Source organism: Bufo bufo, chromosome 3 (assembly GCF_905171765.1).
Source record: "Bufo bufo chromosome 3, aBufBuf1.1, whole genome shotgun sequence".
Classification (NCBI taxonomy): domain Eukaryota; kingdom Metazoa; phylum Chordata; class Amphibia; order Anura; family Bufonidae; genus Bufo; species Bufo bufo.
The window spans coordinates 145,805,454-145,824,220 of NC_053391.1; the positions used below are offsets into that span (position 1 = coordinate 145,805,454).

Below are 18,767 nucleotides of genomic sequence, written 5' to 3' on the forward strand. Positions count from 1 at the left end.
GTATATGTATTTCGCCATAGTGATGTGCACCTACATACAGGTTGTGCTGACTCAATCCCCCACATTTTTCCAGAGTGCTATCACATTAGTATTTTCCGTTTGTATATGTATTTCGCCATAGTGATGTGCACCTACATACAGGTTGTGCTGACTCAATCCCCCACATTTTTTCACAGAGTGCTATCACATTTGTATTTTCCGACTGATTGGATATTGTCAAACTGTGCAGTGACGCACCCCCACTGGTAGCGCCCAGATGGACTTCTATTGCAGACAGCTGGCAATTCATCAATAAACTATAGTAGAGGCATGGCCCTACACAGAATGCTATTAAAAGATGTTCCAGAACTGTCATTGCTGCTTGATCGTTTTTTCAGTGAACTATAATTGATGTTGACATGTAGTATATTGACTTATTTCCATTTTTCACATAAAAGAACGTGCGGTGGCTCAGTGGTTAGCACTGGTGTCTTGCAGCTCTGGGGTGGTAGGTTTGAATTCGACCAAGGATAACATCTGCATGGAGTTTGTATATTCTCCCTTTGTTTGCGTGGGTTTCCCCCTGGTACTTCGGTTTCCTCCCACACTCCAAAGACATTCTGATCTTAGATTGTGAGCCCCATTGGGGACAGTTGGATACTAATGTCTGGAAAGTGCTGCGGAATATAATACCGCTATATGAGTGCATAAAATAAAAAAAATGCTTACACTGTACTTTTGTCTGTGGCTTATTATCAATTAAAAAAAATATTTTTTTCATTATTGCACTTAACTGAAAACTTTCTAAAAACATTTTCAACATTAATCTTACTATAGATGGGATACTGATTATATCATTTGTACCTCCTGACGAAGCCTACGTGGCGAAACACGTGTTGAGGTCAAATCAGTGGGGGAACCGTGTCACCATTTTTCAGCAGCAACATGGGTAGGTAACATGGTATCTGGATTAGGGTGGGACTAGTGACTTACAGTTATTGTTATATGCCATCTTTATGAGTAGTATTGCACCGTCCAATTACACCCTACAGCATCCATTGCTTGGACGCTGTGAATAAGAGCTAGGTAGTTGTTCAACACTAGGGGACAGCAATTGCACCCGCAACTACTCCAATATTCACAGCTTCTGTTAATTGTCTGTTACCTGCTGTATATGGTCACATTATCCCCCATTGTGATTCTCCACATTGCAGAGCCCTTTTGTGGCCCAGTCTCCATGTTCTGTCCCTTTTGAGTCTCACCTGTAATGTCCATGTGATTTATAATTAATAAAATGAGATTTTTTTACCTTGTTAAATCCTTGCTCTTTTTTTGTACAATATATCATTTTTACCAACAGAAAATATTTCGAGTATGTAAAAAAAAAAAAAAAAACACAATTGACAGAAATACTTACTGTACTTTATCCAGAATAAGCACAACATTGGAAAGAAGTGTGATGCCTTCATAGAAAAGGTAAATTCCATCATTAGCAGTCTTCAAAAAAATGATGACTAGAACATAGAGGGCTTCAAATTAAGAATATAAAGATCTCCATACAACATATTAAGGAGATGCATATATTCTTAGCCCTCTTAGTATGGTAAGAAAGCATAAACCTGGAGTGTTTGCTCCTAAGTGATTGTTGACTTGTGGCTCTATCCTAGAACTCTTAAGTATATGTTTCTCAGGTATAATCTATGCTGAAACGTCTAACATAGTTCACATAGGAAATAACTGCAGCCTCCCCACCTGTGACAGCCTGCTAATAAACTGGAAAAACCCTCAGGGCATTATTTTTCACAGGAATTTTTTTTAAATACACATTCCAAAGTAACTTTTATATCTTCTTTATTTTTTTTTATGTATAATTTTGCACGGTTCTCTCTGACCACTAAGCAGCCTGCTGAGATTACGTTGTGCTGTGTACACTGGGGCAGGGTCACCGGTCATCTCATTTATCATCAGAGACTAAGATTACAGAGAATAGTGACTCCTCTATTATAAAGTTGGATTCAGATAACACAGGATCACACTACTGACAGTGGGTAATGGGAACAGTTCATTTGCTCCCGCTCCCTGCACAATGACCTCTGCACATGTCACAGAGCATGCCCACAACACTCTTGCATATAAATGCATGCTTCTTGTCTTGGATCCAGTGGGACAATCCCAGATTTGAGACGCTGTCCCGGGAAGCTTGCCACAAGTCACTATTTAACTGTGTACTAAGGAAGCAGATACAGCTGAGTACAATGGTGAAGCAGGGAACCATCAGCCTTCTACTCTACCATTCACCCTGTCACACCTGCCACTGGCAGCTTGGTGCAAGCAGGCATGAGGCAGTTACGTCATCATGCTTGCTGAGCCAAGTCACAGACAGCATAGACTGGAGCACAACTGCACTGGATGATTGACTCAAATTGTTGATGGAAAGAGGGCTACGTGACACTAAGGAGCCATCATGCAGTCTGGGGAGACACTAAACCATGGGGCATCACTTGCCAACACCAGGGGCACTATTTCTGTGTGGGGGACTCTAAGCATAAATCTTTACTATGGGGTGGCACTAAAGAGACATTACTTTGTGTGCTGCACAAAGGACACTGTGTGAAGAATTAAAGGGGCATCACACTAGTCCGAGAGCACTAAGGGAGCAACACTACTGTATGGAGGACAATAAGGAAACATTCCTACTATGTGAGGACACTAAAGGGCCATTCCTACTGTGTGGGGTCACTAAGGAGGCATCACTGATATGTAGGGGCACAAAGGAGGCATTATCACAGTGTGGAGACACTATTAATGTAAGCAACACAAAAACACTAAGGGGCACTATTATTATGGGCATGGATTGTGTATGGACAATCTAGTATATAAAATTAAATTAAAACAAGTACACTCAGAAGGTCAAAGCAACACTATTTGGTTTCAGTGTGGATTTTTATTCAGTAAGAAATAGTGTGATACATTCTCTTTAATAAAATATTTGAAAATAGTATAGAGAACACGTCATCTTTGAAATTTCTATTTACGTAAATACTTGTATTCTCCATGAAATCACAATTCTGTAGAATCTTTCATTAGAACTCTGAATTGTACCATTCCATTTCCTTTGTACCATTAAACCTGGGTGTTACCATTCCTCTTGTCAGTGGCATGTAAGGACACAGTCTAGCACTGGCAGCATTGAATTTACAATGTCAGAGTGTGTAGGGACAACCCTCATTGGCAAGGGGAATGACAACACCGACTGAAATGTCATTTGTCATGACAAAAGGGGAGCAGTTCACTGCTGTGCTATTGACTGCAGTGGTCATGTGCTACATGTCAACAAGAAGTTGATACAGTCCTGATCAAAAGTTTAAGACCACTTGAAAAATGGCAAAAAATCATATTTTACATCGTTGGATTTTAACAAGGTTCCAAGTAGAGCTTTAACATGCAACAAGAAGAAATGGGAGTGAGACAAAACATTTTTTGGGCATTCAATTAATTGAAAATAACGATTAAACTGAAACAGGCTGTTTTTCAGCTGATCCAAATTTTAGGACCACATGCCTTTTAAAAGGCCAAATCTGTGCAAAGATGTGGATTCATTGTCATTTTCTGTCAGGTAGTCACACGTTGTGATGGCAAAGGCAAAAAAACTCTCCCTTTTTGAACGTGGTCGGGTTGTTGAACTGCATAACCAGGGTCTCTCACAGCGCGCCATCGCTGCTGAGGTGGGACGCAGTAAGACAGTCATTTGGAATTTCTTAAATGATCCTGAGGGTTATGGAACAAAAAAGTCAAGTGGAAGACCCAAAAAATGTCACCAGTACTGAGCCGGTGGATCCAATTGGCTGTCCGTCAAGACACTGGACGATCCTCAATCCAAATTAAGGCTCTTACTGGTGCTGACTGCAGCCCCATAACCATCAGACGGCATCTGAGACTGAAGGGCTTCAAAAACAAAAAACATCTTCAAAGACCTCGTCTCCTTTAACGCCACAGAACTGCTCGTTTGGACTTAGCAAGAGAGCACCAAACATGGGACATTCAGGTGGAAGAAAGTTTTATTCTCTGATGAGAAAAAAATGTAACCTTGATGGTCCTGATGGTTTCCAACGTTACTGGCATGACAAGCATATCCCACCTGGGATGTTTCCTACGCGCCACAGTGGAGGGGGCGCCATAATGGTCTGGGGTGCTTTTCCATTCAGTGAAACAATGGAGCTTCAGGAAGTGCAGGGGCGTCAAACGGTCGCTGGCTATGTCCAGATGTTGCAGAGAGCATTCCTCATGACTGAGGGCCCTCGTCTGTGTGGTAACGACTGGGTTTTTCAACAGGACAACGCTACAGTACACAATGCCCGCAGGACAAGGGACTTCTTCCAGGAGAATAACATCACTCTTTTGGCCCATCCTGCGTGTTCCCCTGATCTAAATCCAATTGAGAACCTTTGGGGATGGATGGCAAGGGAAGTTTACAAAAATGGACAACCGTTCCAGACAGTAGATGGCCTTCGTGCGGCCGTCTTCACCACTTGGAGAAATGTTCCCACTCACCTCATGGAAACACTTACATCAAGCATACCGAAACTAATTTTTGAAGTGATAAACAATAACGGCGGAGCTACTCATTACTGAGTTCATGTTTGGAAGTTGGATTTCTGTTTTGGGGGGAGTTTAGTTTTTTTTTGGAGGTGTGGTCCTAAACTTTTGATCAGCTGAAAAACAGCCTGTTTCAGTTTATTAGTTGCTTTCATTAAATTGAATGCTCAAAAAATGTTTTGTCTCACTCCCATTTCTTCTTGTTTCATGTTGAAGCTCTACTTGGAGCCTTGTTAAGATCCAGCAATGCTAAATATGATTTTTTGCCATTTTTCAAGTGGCCTTAAACTTTTGATCAGGACTGTATCAACGCATCAGGGAGATGAAGAGCCGTCCACGGAGCAGTAGAGACCGAACCCAGCAGCGAGTATGATCACTAACATGGGTCAGCCATGAAACACACAGAAAAAACCCAATGTAGAATTCTTAGAAAAAGAGCTGCATAATTGTTATTTCCTGAGGGATACAAGTATTTGCTTAAATAGACATCTCAGAAGCGCTGTCAAGTTTTTCACAACTTTAAATGTGCTATAAAGCCATGTTTAGTTATTAAAGTGCGTCTGTTATGAAACAAGGTCACTTACAACAAGGGCATCTATATAGCTTCCAAAACTAGAGTTTCAGGGCCTGTATACTTTGCATGGAATCCAGCTGAAAAGGATATTTGGGAATAGTATAAAAGGGGTTGTCCGGTTTCGTAATATTGATGACCAATCCTCAGGGCAGGATCGATGCTGGTCTGATTCCCAGCACCTCCGCCAATCAACTCTGTGAAGGGGCTGTGGCCCTCATGCAAGCACTGCATCCTTTTCACAGCGTTTACTTGCATGTTGTCCACTTTGTAGTTTCAGTGCAGGGTAATTACAGCTGTCCGTCTCATTCAAGTGAATAAGAGAGGAAGCTATATCTACATAGCAACTCTGCTACAAGGCAGACCCCGTGCAAGTAAACACTCAAGAAGATGCAGTGCTTGCCCAAGTCCCGCAGCCACTTCAAACAGTTGATCACTGGAGGTGCCAAGAGTCAGACTGCTACCGATCAGCCCCTTTAAGGAAGGTCCTGTCAACCAGTTACAGCTCTGATTGCTTAGAAGACTGACAACCATCCTGACAAGAAACACTTCACAATGCCTCTCGATTGCTTCTTTCAGCTTGATGCCATGCACAGTAAATATCTACTAAACACTATCTAAATATTAATAAACACTAGTGATACCTCAGTTCATGGTTAAATGGTCACTGTACTTTCACACAACTTTGCATATATCAATAATACAGGTCAATATAACAAACTGGGTAATATATATTTTCAGAGAAAAAATGCCTTGTACTAGAGTTATCAGCTGTTTTCTGCCCGCCCACCTTTCTAAACTAACTTTCTCTCTAAAATTAGTAAGAAACTGTCTTGTGAGAATAGGACGGACTGCCTTCTCACTGAAGCATCAGATTGCAACATCCTTTAGAATTCTATGGAGATGGGAGGCAAGAGGGGAAAGGGGATAATGTGCAGAGAGAAACAATCAGGCAGAGAAACATACATGATTCAGCAGCAATACATGATTCAACAGTAAGTTTTATATCTCACTCAAGTGTTTTATTCACATCTATACTGCGTAACACTTTTCTATAATGTCCTATACAGTGATTCTGAAAGAGAATTAAGAAGAAAATGTGTATTCTATCAGCTCAGAGACAACTGAGAATAAGAGATGCAGCATGCAAAGGAGAAAACTGCTAAATATGCCAGGTTCAAGTCATAAAATGGTCAACTATAGTGCTATCATTCATGTATACTGTACACACATAGCAGCTTATTCTAAAAAGTTATTTAAAACTTTAAGTACATGTATGCTTTCATTATTAGAAAATACAGTATTTTAAACTTGTGGATTATAATGTGAAATGACTTTTGGAGTCCATGACAAAAAAGACAAAGATTGTAAAATAAAGGAATCAACTATTGAAATCACAATTTCTGGAAAATTATGCATGATCTTCCAGGTAGCGAAAATGTGTTCAGAAGAAAAAGCACAAATGTCTATAAAATATTTTCAAAGTTTTTCTGGAATTCTAAGGGCCCGATTAGAACACATGATTTTCAGGCCAATAAAGGGGAATAAGCATTCATAGGGGCACTTGTTCCTGATAACTGGCTTGCATCATAAAGCAGCCGATCAGCCAATGAATGAGTAAACACTCTCTTGTTGTCTGATGAGCATTTTTTCATCAGGATGAAGGATGCATGATTATCGGCCGCACATTTTCCTGCGTAATCAGGGGTGTGCTGCCGAAAATAAATGCAATTTTAGCATATGATGGCACATCTCAAGCCATGCCCTATCATACTAAACCACACTCCTTTGTAAAGTAAGGTTCAAAAGAATAAAAGCTATTCCTTTTTTATGGAAAGCTGGACGTCTCTTCTTATTTAACCTCTTATGGTATAGGTACGCCCTGATGTCCTGGTACTTTCGGAAGTTTCTGATCCCCGCCCTGACCCGAGGTTGAGGTGGTGCTGGGGGGGCAGGCGGGCGGGATGCCCGCTCGCCCCTTCTCACTTCCAGGATGGCTGAGCGGTTAGTAAGCAGAGTGTCAGAACACTGCTGACACTCTGCTCGAAACGGCTGACATCTGTGCTGTGATGTCAGACGTTTAACCCCTTCCATGCCGCGGTCCGTAGGGACCGCTGTATGAAAGGGGTTAACAGGGAGGGAGCTCCCTCGCTCTCCCATCGGGGGCTGCTGTGCCATTTCAGCCCCCGATTCTTGACTGGATCATTCTTGTCATAAAAAGTTTTTTATTCTTTTTTAAGTTATTTTTATCAGTTCTATCTTGATAAAAAATTTTTACATTGGATAACAATTCTACTGACCATGCATCCAAATACTTTACTACCTTTTTCAACCAAAATAGCTTTAATAATGACCTAGTCCCCTTCTTATTTAACCCTCAATGCGAACTTGTTCGCTCTCAACAAACATTAGATTTTCAGTGTGAAAAAAACACTACACGTCCAAAGAACTGTAGGGCTGTAGCAATGCTTTAGCTAAATTTAGTTGCTCACAGGTTCCACGGATGTAAGGCTTCTGAAAGCTATTGAAAGAAGGATGGCTATTTTAGAAACATAATAGAGATAATTTATCATGTGAAGTATATGTGAAGTGAATTTTTCTTGAGTCTGTTTCATTGTACATTGTACCAAATTTATCAAGGCTGCATTTGATAAATTTGGTGCATCATTAAACCTAACATTTTCATCTAGAATTGCTGCTACAGTTTTTTTAATACCTCTCCTTTAGAGTGATTTTGAACCTTTTTAAAAAAGTTGCAGTGATAAATTAAAGGGGAAGCTAATTAACATAGCTTACCATGCCTACTTTCCCTCTCACTTTTAAAAACTGGAGGGAGTGTTATATAAATGGAAAAAGTTGCAAAATATGAACAAGTAAGCCAAAAAAATCTTAAACCCCTATGTTGTAACTTTTTGAAGCCAGAATTCTGGAGTGCAGGACATGATAAATTCTCCCCATAGTCTTAAAGGGCTTAAGTATTCATTAGGTTAAATGTTATTTCCTATTGCTATTTTACATGTAACTTTTTTGTAAAGGCTGAATAATTTGCAGTGTAGATGACCAAAATTGTACATATACAGTACTTATTAAACATTCAGTTTTTAAATAAAACAAACAGCATTAATATAGTCCAAATGCATATTTTTGATATACAGCATATTACTTCTCTATTCATAACTGTTAAAAGTATTACATTATCTTTGAATATATTTTAATTACACTAATATTCTATGTCTTAGGGTAGGACCATATGGTCAGGTTTCTGCATGCAGTTATGGAAGCCAAAACAAGTGAATAAAAAATAAATTAAAAAAAGGCAAATTCAAACCTGTCCTTTATACTTTTTTCTCCTTTTATGATCCACTCCAGATTTTGTTTTCCAAAACTGCATGCGTGAGCATACCCTAAGTAAAATTTCTTGCACTAGTTTGCCCCTGGTGCTGAGCCAAGCTAGTCCAGATATGACTAAAGGCTCCCGTTTGCTCATAAAGCCATCTGTCCAAGTCAAAGTAATAAAGTTAACGATTATAATAATAATAATAATGTTTGCATCTAGATTTAAACCTGGGCCATACTCATACTTTGATTATAGAATAAGTTTATATTTAACGTGTATATATGCCTTGCATTTATGGTTTCTTTCAAAAGTCCACCATAGTGGTCCGCAGCTGAATATCTCAGTGCCATTTTTCAAAGTCCCCAAAGTTCAGTCATTGACTGCAGCTCCATGATTGCATCAAATTTTCTTCTCCTTCGTACATGACTGACAAGCATACCTGGCCTCTGCTCTTGGCAGGACTTGCATCATACAGAGAGAGCCCATCGACTTCAAGGTTTGGAAACAATCGACTGTCTTGAAGTGGTCATGACTGTGAAATTCTCCTTCATGAGTAATGGTTTTCATCTTCTGTTACTATCCTTTCTTTCAAATTTGTGAACCACTCGAAAAGCTTCCAAAAACTCATTAAAATCAATGCTACCATCCTTGTTGGAATCTATGCTGTGGACCAAGTCATCTATAGTTGACTCATCTATATCGATTTGAAGGTGGGAGGTGAAAAGCTTCCATGTCTGACGGAATTCCTCAATAGATAGCAAACCTGAAGGAGATATGAAATTAGGGCTCTCTGATCTTTAAAATACAATAATTCCTCTTCATAATGCTCTTTAACATTCAGCTCCTTAAAGGGATTATCCCATTATTAAAGTTTAAAAGGAAAATCAGACATACCGTAATTTAGATATCAATCTCTAACAAAACTAGAACCAGCCATGTATCTCACATGGATCCAGACATCTACCCATTCCTTGCTTCAAATGGTCTGCTAGTTTCCCTTCAGGCTGGAAGCTGAGATGGTGTGTCCTTTCTCAGGAGACATGTCCTTTCTGCTGCAGCCCTTTCCCTGTAACTAGCACAGCTTCTAATAGTAGATACAGCTGGTGGCATTTGAAGGATGGAACTGAGCATGTGCTACCACCTCAGTGATGTTAGTGAGATGAACAGACAAAGGAAATGCACAAACAGCAGGTGGCACTGTACAGATACACCTACATCTATGATCATTGATACACCATTGATAAAAGATATCCTATGTTATATATGTCCACCATTGAAGGTATTACCAATTCAAGAAAAATGTTGAGGAGCCATCTTTATAAATATATATATATATATATATTTATAAAGATATATATTATTTCTAGATTATTTTGGACATGCGCAAATAGCTACATACAACCCACCTATCAAAGTATCCTCAGCACCATACATTATTTGCCGCATGCATTACTTAGAGATGAGTGAACGATTCTAAATGAATTGAATCTGATCCGAATTTTTCAAAAATTCAAGTAAAATCTGAATATTTGGCAATTCGATTCAGGTGAATTTCTCAAATTAGCCTACACCGTTTTCCGGTCAGACGGTCAGAAGACAGGAGAGATGGAGGTGGATCACATGACCCCAAGCAGTGTGTGTATACACACCGGCAAGCATTTGCTGCCAAACAGCAAAAAAAATTTGGATCAGTTTAAAAAGAAATAAGAAATGTAAAACAAGCAATAAACTATGCATATCAATCAATGATTAATTGCTATCACAAAAATATTGACAGGTGAAATAAATTAAATAATCCTGGGCAGCTTGATCTTCACTTCATCCAAAAATCCTACAGAGCCATTATTTGTTTTTAAAGAGGCTGTTTGTCACCACCAGCAGCCATGCATTTACCCATAGCCATGTATGTCACTGTCACGTTCGGATTACTAATGCTGGCTTGGCATTAAACAGCTTGAAATAAATAAAGCTGGATAGGCATCTCCTGCCCTCTTGAAAACTAGAATGTTTACTGTCTCAAGACAGATTGTAACTGAATTAAATGATATGTTGAGCTTATGCTACGGTTTAGAATTACCTATTGGAATGACTGGTGTAGCCATCTATGGATAATGGACATAAGCCAGCATTTGATTAAGTACACTCTAGATTAAACATTTTGATGCTGACTGGCTCTTCTTGGGATGGGTTTTGCCCATATAAAACGGCACGGAGGAAGGGGATGGGGTGGGTGTTCATATAGTTTTGCATTGTACTTTTAGTATGTATAATACAACTTAAAAAAAATAAAATAAAAAGGTTGAAATTAATAGCATACAGTCATAGAAGACCCCAGAATGCCATCCAAATCTTTTCAGGGTAATTGGAGCACTCTTGATGTGGGAGGAATTTATTTGGCTGAATTGCTCGACTGATTTGGCTGAATTGAATCCAAGAAATTCGTTCATCACTACTCACTTTTATTTGACTAGATAATTCCAATTAGAACTACTACTAATGACATGGAAGTTATATTTATCCTTTCCTGACACAGAAATTTTCAGTTTTCTCTTTTCGCTCCCTGCCTTTCTGGAAACATAACTTTTTTATTTTTCTGTTCACATAGCCATATGAGGGCTTGTTTTTTGCGGGACAAGTTGTGCTTTCTAATGCCACCATTTAACATGGCATCACTGTATTCTTACACCCATAACTTAGTTATAGTTATGTCTATAGAGATGTGTGTGGGCTCATTTTATGGGGGACAATCTGGAGGTTTTGCGAATACCATTTTGGGGTGTGTATGACTTTTTGATCACTTTTATTTTTTAAGTAAAGTGATGAATTTTTTTTTTTCTCTATTATGTCTATATTATCAATTATATTTGCAGTGAATAAGAAATATGGAAGAAACCCATAGTATATGGCACATTTCTCGCTGTTGGTATTTAAGCACCTAACAAGTACAGGTATAGTCTAAATTAAGAGAAATACCTGAGTGATCCTTGTCAATTATGTTGAAGATGATCTCAAGGTCTGTTTTGTATCTGTATAATGTCTCAACCAAACTTGGCTGAACCTAGTGGGAAACAGCATATATATTACATAATGCTTTCAAAAATTAAACAGTATGAAATAGGCATCATAAAGCTTTACATATCTGAATTAGATTCCCATAGTACATACAGTGAGGTCCATGAATATTGGGACATCGACACAATTAGAAACATAGAAACATAGAAACAATTCTAACATTTTTGGCTCTATACACCACCACAATGGATTTGAAATGAAATGAACAAGATGTGCTTTAACTGCAGACTGTCAGCTTTAATTTGAGGGTATTTACATCCAAATCAGGTGAACGGTGTAGGAATTACAACAGTTTGCATATGTGCCTCCCACTTGTTAAGGAACCAAAAGTAATGGGACAGAATAATAATCATAAATCAAACTTTCACTTTTTAATACTTGGTTGCAAATCCTTTGCAGTCAATTACAGCCTGAAGTCAGAAACGCATAGACAACACTAGACGCTGGGTTTCATCCCTAGTGATGCTCTGCCAGGCCTCTACTGCAACTGTCTTCAGTTCCTGCTTGTTCTTGGGGCATTTTCCCTTCAGTTTTGTCTTCAGCAAGTGAAATGCATGCTCAATGGGATTCAGGTCAGGTGATTGACTTGGCCATTGCATAACATTCCACTTCTTTCCCTTAAAAAACTCTTTGGTTGCTTTTGCAGTATGCTTTGGGTCATTGTCCATCTGCACTGTGAAGCGCCGTCCAATGAGTTCTGAAGCAATTGGCTGAATATGAGCAGATAATAGTGCCCGAAACACTTCAGAATTCATCCTGCTGCTTTTGTCAGCAGTCACATCATCAATAAATACAAGATAACCAGTTCCATTGGCAGCCATACATGCCCACGCCATGACACTAACACCACCATGCTTCACTGATGAGGTGGTATGCTTAGGATCATGAGCAGTTCCTTTCCTTCTCGATACTCTTCTCGTCCCATTACTCTGGTACAAGTTGATCTTGGTCTCATCTGTCCATAGGATGTTGTTCCAGAACTGTGAAGGCTTTTTTAGATGTCGTTTAGCAAACTCTAATCTGGCCTTTCTGTTTTTGAGGTTCACCAATGGTTTGCATCTTGTGGTGAACCCTCTGTATTTACTCTGGTGAAGTCTTCTCTTCATTGTTGACTTTGACACACATACACCTACAGTACAGACCAAAAGTTTGGACACACCTTCTCATTCAAAGAGTTTTCTTTATTTTCATGACTATGAAAATTGTACAAACCGGATTCCAAAAAAGTTGGGACACTATACAAATCGTGAATAAAAACTGAATGCAATGATGTGGAGGTGCCAACTTCTAATATTTTATTCAGAATAGTACATAAATCACGGAACATAAGTTTAAACTGAGAAAATGTACCATTTTAAGGGAAAAATATGTTGAATCAGAATTTCATGGTGTCAACAAATCCCCAAAAAGTTGGGACAAGGCCATTTTCACCACTGTGTGGCATCTCCCCTTTTTCTTACAACACTCAACAGACGTCTGGGGACCGAGGAGACCAGTTTTTCAAGTTTAGAAATAGGAATGCTCTCCCATTCTTGTCTAATACAGAAAAGAAAACGGAGAAAATCCAGCTCACCTATCTGGTTTGTGTATAGTCCCGGCTCCAGGGCCCTGGGGGAGTGTTCCCGTAACAGGCAGAGAAAAATGAAGAAAGGATCCCGGAGACAAATAGATTCCTCTTTCAGCTCTTCTTTTTTATTTTGAACAGTAGACAGACATGACCATCGTATACACGGCAGGATGACGCGTTTCGGGTGAGTACCCTTAGTCGTAACACATTGCTAAATGTGGCCCCTCAATATATAGGAGTAGAAATCACCCCTCCTCAAATGGGAGGAACTGATTTCAAGCAACATCCGTTGCACCACACCTAGACACACTTTTTTCATCTTGTATCAATCAGTTTGTGATTGTTAGAACACTTGTGCAGACCTTCCTCTAGCATCTCAGGCTCACATTAACCCATGATAGCATTCAGTACAAGTCGCACAGTGTGAAGTATTCACACTGTGCGACTTGTACTGAATGCTATCATGGGTTAATGTGAGCCTGAGATGCTAGAGGAAGGTCTGCACAAGTGTTCTAACAATCACAAACTGATTGATACAAGATGAAAAAAGTGTGTCTAGGTGTGGTGCAACGGATGTTGCTTGAAATCAGTTCCTCCCATTTGAGGAGGGGTGATTTCTACTCCTATATATTGAGGGGCCACATTTAGCAATGTGTTACGACTAAGGGTACTCACCCGAAACGCGTCATCCTGCCGTGTATACGATGGTCATGTCTGTCTACTGTTCAAAATAAAAAAGAAGAGCTGAAAGAGGAATCTATTTGTCTCCGGGATCCTTTCTTCATTTTTCCTTGTCTAATACAGGCCTCTAACTGTTCAATCGTCTTGGGCCTTCTTTGTTGCACCTTCCTTTTTATGATGCGCCAAATGTTCTCTATAGGTGAAAGATCTGGACTGCAGACTGGCCATTTCAGTACCCGGATCCTTCTCCTATGCAGCCATGATGTTGTGATTGATGCAGAATGTGGTCTGGCATTATCTTGTTGAAAAATGCAGGGTCTTCCCTGAAAGAGATGACGTCTGGATGGGAGCATATGTTGTTCTAGAACCTGAATATATTTTTCTGCATTGATGGTGCCTTTCCAGACATGCAAGCTGCCCATGCCACACGCACTCATGCAACCCCATACCATCAGAGATGCAGGCTTCTGAACTGAGCGTTGATAACAATTTGGGTTGTCCTTGTCCTCTTTGGTCTGGGTGACATGGCATCCCAGATTTCCAAAAAGAACTTCGAATCGTGACTCGTCTGACCACAGAACAGTCTTCCATTTTGCCACACTCCATTTTAAATGATCCCTGGCCCAGTGAAAACGCCTGAGCTTGTGGATCTTGCTTAGAAATGGCTTCTTCTTTGCACTGTAGAGTTTCAGCTGGCAACGGTGGATGGCACGGTGGATTGTGTTCACTGACAATGGTTTCTGGAAGTATTCCTGAGCCCATTCTGTGATTTCCTTTACAGTAGCATTCCTGTTTGTTGTGCAGTGTCGTTTAAGGGCCCGGAGATCACGGGCATCCAGTATGGTTTTACGGCCTTGACCCTTACGCACAGAGATTGTTCCAGGTTCTCTGAATCTTCGGATGATGTTATGCACAGTTGATGATGATAGATGCAAAGTCTTTGCAATTTTTCGCTGGGTAACACCTTTCTGATATTGCTCCACTATCTTTCTGCACAACATTATGGGAATTGGTGATCCTCTACCCATCTTGGCTTCTGAGAGACACTGCCACTCTGAGAAGCTCTTTTTATACCCAATCATGTTGCCAATTGACCTAATTAGTGTTAATTGGTCTTCCAGCTCTTCGTTATGCTCAAATTTACTTTTTCCAGCCTCTTATTGCTACTTGTCCCAACTTTTTTGGGATTTGTTGACACCGTGAAAATTGGAATCAACGTATTTTTTCCTTTAAAATGATACATTTACTCAGATTAAACGTTTGATCTGTCATCTACGTTCTATTACAAATAAAATATTGACATTTGCCATCTCCACATCATTGCATTCAGTTTTTATTCACAATTTGTTTAGTGTCCCAACTTTTTTGGAATCCGGTTTGTAGATTCACACTGAAGGCATCAAAACTATGAATTAACACATGTGGAATTATATACATAACAAACAAGTGTGAAACAACTGAAAATATGTCATATTCTAGGTTCTTCAAAGTAGCCACCTTTTGCTTTGATTACTGCTTTGCACACTCTTGGCATTCCCTTGATGAGCTTCAAGAGGTAGTCCCCTGAAATGGTTTTCACTTCACAGGTGTGCCCTGTCAGGTTTAATAAGTGGGATTTCTTGCCTTATAAATGGGGTTTGCACCATCAGTTGCGTTGAGGAGAAGTCAGGTGGATACACAGCTGATAGTCCTACTGAATAGACTGTTAGAATTTGTATTAGGGCAAGAAAAAAGCAGCTAAGTAAAGAAAAACGAGTGGCCATCATTACTTTAAGAAATGAAGGTCAGTCAGTCAGCCGAAAAATTGGGAAAACTTTGAAAGTAAGGGCTATTTGACCATGAAGGAGAGTGATGGGGCGCTGCGCCAGATGACCTGGCCTCCAAAGTCACCGGACCTGAACCCAATCGAGATGGTTTGGGGTGAGCTGGACCGCAGAGTGAAGGCAAAAGGGCCAACAAGTGCTAAGCATCTCTGGGAACTCCTTCAAGACTGTTGGAAGACCATTTCAGGGGACTACCTCTTGAAGCTCATCAAGAGAATGCCAAGAGTGTGCAAAGCAGTAATCAAAGCAAAAGGTGGCTACTTTGAAGAACCTAGAATATGACATATTTTCTGTTGTTTCACACTTGTTTGTTATGTATATAATTCCACATGTGTTAATTCATAGTTTTGATGCCTTCATAGTCATGAAAATAAAGAAAACTCTTTGAATGAGAAGGTGTGGCCAAACTTTTGGTCTGTACTGTACCTCCTGGAGAGTGTTCCTGATCTGGCCAACTGTTGCGAAGGGTGTTTTCTTCATCAGGGAAAGAATTCTTCGGTCATCCACCACAGTTGTTTTCCGTGGTTTTCCCGGTCTTTTGGTGTTGGTGAGCTCACCGGTGCGTTCCTTCTTTTTAAGAATGTTTCAAACAGTTGTTTTGGCCACGCCTAATGTTTTTGCTATCTCTCTGATGGGTTTGTTTTGTTTTTTCAGCCTAATGATGGCTTGCTTCACTGATAGTGACAGCTCTTTGGATCTCATCATGAGAGTTGACAGCAACAGATTCCGAATGCAAATAGCACACTTGAAATGAACTCTGGACTTTTTATCTGCTTATTGTAATTGGGATAATGAGGGAATAACACACATGTGGCCATGGAACAGCTGAGAAGCCAATTGTCCCATTACTTTTGGTTCCTTAACAAGTGGGAGGCACATATGCAAACTGCTGTAATTCCTACACCGCTCACCTGATTTGGATGTAAATACCCTCAAATTAAAGCTGACAGTCTGCAGTTAAAGCACATCTTGTTTGTTTTATTTCCAATCCATTGTGGTGGTGTATAGAGACAAAAATTATAGAATTGTGTCGATGTCCCAATATTTATGGACCTGACTGTAAATTCATACAGTGCATATTAGTTAGTTCACCATATCTGTTTTCAATGGGAAAATTTTAAATCTAAGGGGGCGTTCACACAGTGAAATTTGCAGGCGGAATATTGGAGCAGGCACTGAAACCAAAATTCCACTGTCGGTTGCGTGGTGCGCACTAAAGTTTGCGGACTGGCAGCTTAAAGCTGTGACCGCGCCAAGAGGGGCTATGCAGTTTCTGCCATGGTATAGGTGGCGGATATTGACAGTAGGCACTAAGAATAGAAGGTTAGAAAAACTAAATTCAAACCTTCAATGTTGCAAATTATTCTATGTGAAAATATGAGATTTGGTGATAAACATTTAGACTACTCATTGGGGTTTTTAATACAGAATTGTTTAATGTGATTCTGAATCAATATCCTCATATATAATTTTATTAAAGTATGAATTCTGCTTCATAAAATGCAGCAGGGTCTCTTTTAAACCTTAAGCAACCAGAATCAGACTTCCTCCACTCCTTCTCATCCTTCTTCCTCATTTGGATTTTGTATTGATAAATTGTTTCAAATTTTATGAATTCCATATTGAGATTTGTAAAGTGAAAAAGATACAGCGGCTCACCACTGAGGAAGGGGCGTAAGACCCTGAAACGCGTCTGGCACTGCAGAGTGAGCGTGGATTCATAAAAAGAATAAGGAAGCCCGATATCAAAGGACAAAAGCGTACAAGATCTACTTTCGGCATAGAACCGGAGTGTAAGTCGCACAGCAGTGACGTCAGCTTAGCGTCCATCCGGTACCCTAGACAACCAGGTCACGTGGGACGCCACGCACGGCCGAGTACACCACGTGGGACGCTGCGAGTGTACGTCCGCCTGGGAAGCCAGCGCTGCGGTCAGGCAGCGAAGAGGGCTAAGACCGGGCTCGTACTGGAGCATCACAAGCTGCAAGAGACTGTAAGTAACTGGATTGTCAGTCCCACTGTGAAGTCAGCATTAACAACTGCTATATACCTTTGAACGCTCATATTACCGGACATTGGTACTGGGTTATATCATCACCATTACTGCTCTATCAGGATTTGGCCATAGTGCCATTGCTACATCACTATCACCGTTCTATCAGGATTTGGCCATAGTGCCATTACTATATCAGCACTATATGGAATTAGGACTCTGATTGGGACATTGTCGGCACTATTACCATACGCACATTGCTGCTGCATTGATCTCAAGTACAGAGGTCATTGTGCAGGATTGTTGCACGCAACGTTTTGTTTACGATTGATGTGCGTTTTTATGTATGTTTTATATTAATTTTAAGGGTGTGTTTTTAAAGTATTAAATTACTACTGTATCATCCATTATTGTGTTTCCCTTCTGAGTGTGCCCCTTCATATTTGCTTACACCTCATATTGAGATTTGGCATAATAAATAGCCAGAAATATAAATCAATATGCTTCACTTACTTCTTTAATGGATTTTTCAATTTGAAGATCCTCAAAACACGACAGATATTCTACATTTCCATCAGAAGCCAGTCGTGCAAGTCTCGAGCGCAATGTTCTCCAAGGTAGACCCAGATGGAGTACTGCCTCCACTGTTTTCGCCCAGTCATTGATGGAGATTTTTCCTAGTAAATATATAATGATTTATGCTTTGATGGTCATATAATTTAGTTACCTTCTATTTAGTTGCCTTCTATGTGCTTTTAGGACTTGTTTTTGCAAAATGTTTTTGTGTAAATTGGGACAAAAAAAGAATTAAAAACAGGAGCATATTTAGCTGTATTCGCCTAAATTGGGTAACGTTAAAATGTATTTCTTGTTTTGTTTTTTTTTGCATAAACTCGTACTACATGTGAATACATATCTAAAATTTTGATATATTGCTTTAAGGGACTGTGGCATATTCCTCACTTTCCCTTAGCCTTTTTCCTCTATTCAGTCTCCTAAATATTTGGTAACCTTCTTATTCATAAAAAAAATTAACTCTAGATTAAACAATAAAATTCTAGAAACTGAGAAAAGGGTAAACAGAAGAATAACATTTACTATAATGACACAGAGGGGAGGAAGATAACCAAATATTGCAGGCTACACAC

General features: G+C 39.8%; 1 protein-coding gene across 1 annotated transcript in view; it reads right to left on the reverse strand.

Annotated features, from left to right (window-relative positions):
* Positions 1–8,555: 8,555 nt before the first annotated feature.
* Positions 8,556–18,767, reverse strand: part of PPEF1 (protein phosphatase with EF-hand domain 1) — an 80,638-nt gene continuing 70,426 nt past the window's right edge. Inside the window, exons 16-18 of the mRNA XM_040421821.1 lie at positions 18,133–18,296; positions 11,457–11,541; positions 8,556–9,246 (exon numbers count right to left, since the gene is read on the reverse strand). Of these exons, the coding sequence (XP_040277755.1) occupies positions 9,047–9,246; positions 11,457–11,541; positions 18,133–18,296 (449 nt within the window). The 3' untranslated portion in view covers positions 8,556–9,046. The remainder of the gene's footprint in view (positions 9,247–11,456; positions 11,542–18,132; positions 18,297–18,767) is intronic.